General features: G+C 45.2%; 1 protein-coding gene across 1 annotated transcript in view; it reads left to right on the top strand.

The window, feature by feature from the left end:
* The window catches only part of VEGFC (vascular endothelial growth factor C), a 59,664-nt gene extending 54,075 nt beyond the window's left edge, over positions 1-5,589 (top strand). Inside the window, exons 5-7 of the mRNA XM_006772711.2 lie at positions 58-164; positions 465-798; positions 5,099-5,589. Of these exons, the coding sequence (XP_006772774.1) occupies positions 58-164; positions 465-798; positions 5,099-5,207 (550 nt within the window). The 3' untranslated portion in view covers positions 5,208-5,589. The remainder of the gene's footprint in view (positions 1-57; positions 165-464; positions 799-5,098) is intronic.
* Positions 5,590-6,034: the final 445 nt, after the last annotated feature.

The following is a 6,034-nucleotide window of genomic DNA, read 5'->3' as shown; positions in this document are numbered from 1 at the left end:
AGCTATGACCCCATCTCCATGCCAGTTAAGCTAATGCCTCCCTGTCTGTCTCCCCAGGTGCCAGGCTGCCAACAAGACCTGCCCCGCCAACCACACGTGGAGCAGCCACATCTGCAGGTGCCTCACTCAGCAGGATTTCATGTTTGCCTCCACCGATGGCGACGGTAAGAGCGTGCTGGCTTTGGAGACTAGATGCCAAGGCTCTCTTGTGATCGGCACGCACTTTCATATCAGACCCACACGCACGATGTTCAGGTCATGACACGCACTAGCTCACTACGCGATGGGCCCTTGCTTGCCTCCCATTGGTATTGCATGGACCGCTCCTGTAGAGGCACATGCCATGTCCATGCACAGCCCTGTAATGAACAACATGCCAGGGAAGGTGCTGTCCACGCTTTTATTGCATAACACCACCCAGCCCCGAGTGAGGTGTAGTAACCATGTCCCGCCTGGTTGTCTAGACGCGGCCGATGGATTCCACGACGTCTGTGGCCCCAACAAGGAGCTGGATGAAGAGACATGTCAGTGCGTCTGCAAAGGGGGGCTGCGGCCGGCTAGCTGTGGGCCCCACAAGGAGCTGGACAGAGACTCGTGCCAATGCGTCTGCAGAAACAAACTCTTCCCCAGCTCGTGCGGGCCCCACAGGGAGTTCGACGAGAGCACGTGCCAGTGCGTGTGCAGAAGAGCCTGCCCGAGAAGCCAGCCCCTCAACCCAGCCAAGTGCGCCTGTGAATGTACAGAAAACCCCCAGAAGTGCTTCCTCAAAGGGAAGAAGTTTCAGCCTCAGACGTGCAGGTGAGCAGTCGTCATGAACCGTGGGTATTTCTCTTCCTGGAAATCATTTTCTCAACTAAACGCAGTTTTCTCAACACAAGCAACAGCTGCTGGTGGAACCAGTAAATTCTGGAAGAGTTGTTCTGAGGGGTTTCAACCAATGCCAGACTTTCAAGGCAAGAAAAGAGGCCTGGAATGCACACCAGATCCAGGCTCAGAGTGTGCTCTGAGTCCTTGTCCCAGAAGCTGAGGTGGTGGCTCTCGACCCAAGCTAGACAGGTACATAGGACAGTCACCTGGGAGCATTTTCCAAATGCAGCCAGGCCCTGGCCGGTGTTCTCAGGGGTTAGAGCATCAGCTGCTGCACGAAAGGGTCTTGGGTTTGATTCCCAGTCAAGGGCATGTACTTGGGTTGCAGGTTCGATCCCTGGCCTTTTAGGTGCATGTGTAGGAGACAACCAATCTATGTGTCTCTCTCACATCAGTGTTTCTCTTTTTCTCTCTCTCCCTCCCTCCATCTCTCCCTGCCTCCTCCCACTCTCTTTAAAAATCAATGGAAAAAATGTCCTCGGGTGAGGATTAACAACAACAAAAAACATACCACTGGGCAGTGCACACCTGCCTCCACCACAATTATGATTCCATCAGATGAAATTTAAGACCACTGTTCTAAGTGCAGAAAATTGTGTCCAAAATTTACAAAGGATAAGACATTGACAATTACTGTAGAATTGTATCTAGGCATAGAAATATTTAAGCGAAGTGTTTAATGGAATTAGAGGAGTAAATTAATATGCTGTTAGAGGTTACTCCTTAAACCTTGAGTCTGCTCCCTCTTCACCAAGAAAAACATGACACGTTGGGCCCGAATCCTTTCTGTGTGAGTCCTGACCTTGGTCCTGTCTATCCTGAGAATAAGGTGGTCGACTACGGAAGCCAGAGTCGACATTCGACATGTCCTCCCATGTTCCTTCAACATTGCTTCACCCATCATGCCTCTCTCTTCCTGACCTTTACACCTTAACTCTGTTGTCCTTTCCCCTCAATTCATAAAAGCTCCCAGATGTCTTCTATCTTATCAACCTGTCCCTGTGATGCAGAGCTGTCCACCGAGATCTGTCCTTGCCAAAGATGCTCAAGGCCAGGCCTTCTGCATTTGGGTCCACCTCTTTCCTTTATTAAAATTTGAGTTATTACATTTATTGGTGTGATGTTGGTTAATAAGATTATATAAGTTTCAAGGATACAATATTATAACACGTCACCTGTATATTGCATTGTGTGCTCATCACCCATTGTCTCGTCTCTTGCCATCATCATATATTTTACCCCCCTACCCCATTCCTCAGCCTCTCTGGTAACCACACAGTCACCTCTTTCATCTGAATTTTCTGAATTTTCTCTTTTTTTAAATATATTTTTATTGATTTCAGAGAGGAAGGAAGAGCGAGAGAGAGATAGAAACATCAACGATGAGCTAGAATTATTAATCGGCTGCCTCCTGCATGCCCCACACTGGTGATCGAGCCCGCAACCCAGGCATGTGCCCTGACCAGGAATTGAACCGTGATCTCCTGGTTCATAGGTTGATGTTCAACCACTGAGCCACGCTCACTGGGCCATCTCTGAATTTTCAACCAACTAATGGGGTTTGTGCCCTAGAATTAATTCCATGATAGATTTCTGTTTAAGGTATCAATACACTCTTGATTGCCACATGCACTGGACAAGTTGGTCTTTCTGTAAGCGGCCCTTTCTGTAGCTTTTCTTTAAGTTCTCTTCCTTTTCTGTCTGACATTACATTGCCCTCTCCTGGGTTCTCTGAGTTTGCTCTTCATCACCTTCACGGCTTCTCTTCTTCTCTTTCATCTGCTCTTCGCGGACGGTGATGACGCCTTTCAAGGATGACTATGCACAGGACTCCACGCTTTCATTCCATCTACTTACAGTTGCGTCTCTGCATTGATGTCATCAGTACTCTCTTCCTCAGTAAACTGAGTGTCCACCTTTTTGTTCTGAAAAGTTCTGTGCTCTCATTTTATGCTATATTTGAAGATCCGTCTGCACTAGCATTTTAGCTGCTGCATAAGGAGATTCACTGAATCTACAGATATACTTGATGACATATTTTTTCATTATTGTTTCAGAATGCCTTACTGGAACCATTTTTTTCTCTTTAGAATATTTTAAGCAATAACTGTATTGAAATTTTACTCACATATCTCTACTCAAATTACCAGGATACTTAAAAAATGCAGAATATAAATATCAAATCTTATGGAGCCATTTGAGTCTTTGAGTGAACCTAATTAGTATGTATTTAAAAAGCTGAAATTTTATGTTTATAAAGCCTAACCAGTAATCATATTTTTTCTCTAGAATTCTTATAAGTTAGTAGAAAATATTTGTATCATTGTATTTCTCTTAATAGTATACATGCTTCATAAAGGTTTTTATTTACTGAAACTCTCCCTATGGTCACTTTTATAGGGGTGTAATTCCAGGTTTCATGCATATGTTGAAGCAAAAAATAATAATTTATATTTTGAAAATATTTACACCCATTTTCTCTTAATATTTATTCCAAAAGTGTGGTGGGCAGCATATACAAGCTTTGGTCTACTGCCTTATTCAGTAACTTTCATTGCTCATTGAGAATTCTGTCTTTTTACGTAAGGAACAACAGTGGTCTTATAAAATTGCATTTGTCTTTAGAAGTTTTAAAAATCACATTTTAACTAGATGAGCTTCCTTTTCTAAAGCACAAGAAGTGAAATGATAGTATCAGGATCACATGTGTAGTTTTTCTGCAGTGCACTGTGGAGTTCCATGGCAGGCCATTTGCATTCTTCCCTGGACACCCATCCCCATTCCCACATGTTAACCAAACTCATATGCCAAAAAAAAAAAAAAAATCATCTTCAAAGCTCTCTCCCATTCCTCAGAGCAACAGGGCTTTGGATGGGATTAGTTGCTTGATCATTAATTTTTTCACCACTGCTGGAAACTGGAAGTCCAGAGGTGGCAGAGAGGGGCCCCCAAGGGAAACTGTCCCTCCCTTTGCACATGGAGCCGAGGTGGGGAATAGGGGGGTGAGCCCCCACCATGATCACAGCTGCAGGTCCCGCAGATGGGAGTGAGGGTGGGGCTGCCCCTGAGGACCACAGTCCTGCCTGCAGATGGCTGGCTTGGGTCCTTGGGTCCCTTTGAAGCCCTGGTTCCCTGAAAGTCTCATGCTTATGTGATCACCCTGAATCGCAGACCCGGAACAATCACTTCCAACATCTCCTCATATACGAAGCAGCGAGCACTTCAATAATACCGATGCTGGCAGTGTCTCACTCTTCCATTTGTAACATCAGGAACCCAGACACTCTGGAGGGTGAGGGTCCATTCCCCTCAAACTGTGTGATTGTAAGCACAAACTAACAATTTACAAACCTGTAAACCTACTGTTATGACAAATGAGTAAGTTCATTCTAGTTTAAAATTTAGACTAACACAAAAGTGTGTTTATAGCATAACGAATTCCTCCCCTTGGTCTTTTATGTATTTATTTATTTAATATATTTTTTTATTGTTGATAGTATTACAGATATCTTCTGTCCCCCTCCTTTGCCCCCCTCCTCCTAGCCCCTACCTATCCCCCAGGTCTTCACTATCCAATTGCCAGTGTCCATGGCTATGCATATCCTATATAATAAAAGGTGAATATGCAAATCAACTGAACGACAGAATGACAGGTCTGCCATCAGGGGGCAGATGAGCAATGCAGGAGCTGCCCTGGTGGTCAGTGCACTCCGAGGGAGGGGGGGGGCGGCTGCTCAGCCAGAAGCTGGGCTCACCACTGGTGAGTGCAGTGGTGGTGGTGGGAGCCTCTCCTGCCTCTGCGGCAGCACTAAGGATGTCCCACTGACGGCTTAGGCTGAGTGGGACATCCCCCAAGGGTTCCCGGACTGTGAGAGGGCGCAGTCCGCGCTGAGGGATCCCCCCCACCAAGTGCATGAATTTCGTGCACCGGACCTCTAGTAAGTATATAAATCCTTTGGTTGATCTCTTCTCCCCACAACCCCACATCGAGGTTTGTCAGTCTGTTCCACGCCTCCCTGCTTCGGGTCTTATTTTGTGGGTCCATTAATTTTGTTCATTTGATTCCACAACTAAGTGAGATCATGTGATATTTGTCTTTCTCAGTTTGGCTTATTTCACTTAGCATAACATTCCCCAGGCCCATCCATGCAGTGCTGTGCAGCTGTAAAAAAGAGGGATCTCTTTTCCTCGCCTTGGCCTTTAACGAGAGCGTGTGTCTCTGTTTTCCTAGTTGTTACAGACGGCCGTGCACAAACCGGCTGAAGCACTGCGAGCCGGGCCTTGCGTTCAGTGAGGAGGTGTGTCGCTGTGTGCCCGCGTACTGGAAGAGACCACAGTGAACTGAGATGGGACTGTTTCCCGGCGTCCGTTCCTGCCATGGCAGACTGTGCTGCCCCTTTAAAACTGTCTGTGGACAGAGAGACGTGTGTGGGGCCACGGTGACAGAGACAGCGGTCGGTGGGTGTTTCCCGAGCCACGTGGATCACGTCACGGAAACGGGCCCAGGCTCATCTGCAAAGACCTCTTATAAACACTGGTTTTCTGCCAAGGACCGAACAGCCGAGGTTTTTCTGTTGTGATTTAAAAAAAAAAATGACTATATAATTTATTTCCACTAAAAATATTGTTTCTGCATTCATGTTTATAGCGATAACAATTGGTAAAGTTCACTGTGATCAATATTTTTATATCATGCAAAATATGTTTAAAATAAAATGAGAATTGTATTATAAACTGCTGAGTGCGGTCTATTACCATCTTCCGTCGCAAGTAGAGCTTGATATTATGGACCATTCACCCCCGCAACCCCACCCTTTTTCTTTTTCTCTAACCAGATGTCAGACTGGGCTTGTGATAACAATCTAAACCTACAAAAGAAATGTTCACAAGGATAACAGTTGCTATTACTTTTTAATCTCAACATTTTCATGAGTATAAACATTTTAGCACATGATACTCTTGAATTTATAACCAAATGAATCGATAAAGAACATACCATCTAAGAAGGCGGTCTGCTTATTAACATCCATGTGATGGAGTCATTCCGGCACCGGGAGCACTTGGACTTCTAACTCTGGGTGTGATCTCTCTCTGGATCTGGTGAGTCATTTTTAGTATTGATACATTTTTAAATACATTAATTTTTTAGCTAATGCAAAAAAATATA

The sequence above is a fragment of the Myotis davidii genome, unplaced genomic scaffold, assembly GCF_000327345.1.
Source record: "Myotis davidii unplaced genomic scaffold, ASM32734v1 scaffold184, whole genome shotgun sequence".
NCBI classification, from domain to species: Eukaryota; Metazoa; Chordata; class Mammalia; order Chiroptera; family Vespertilionidae; genus Myotis; species Myotis davidii.
This window is presented reverse-complemented; position numbering and strand designations above follow the sequence as displayed.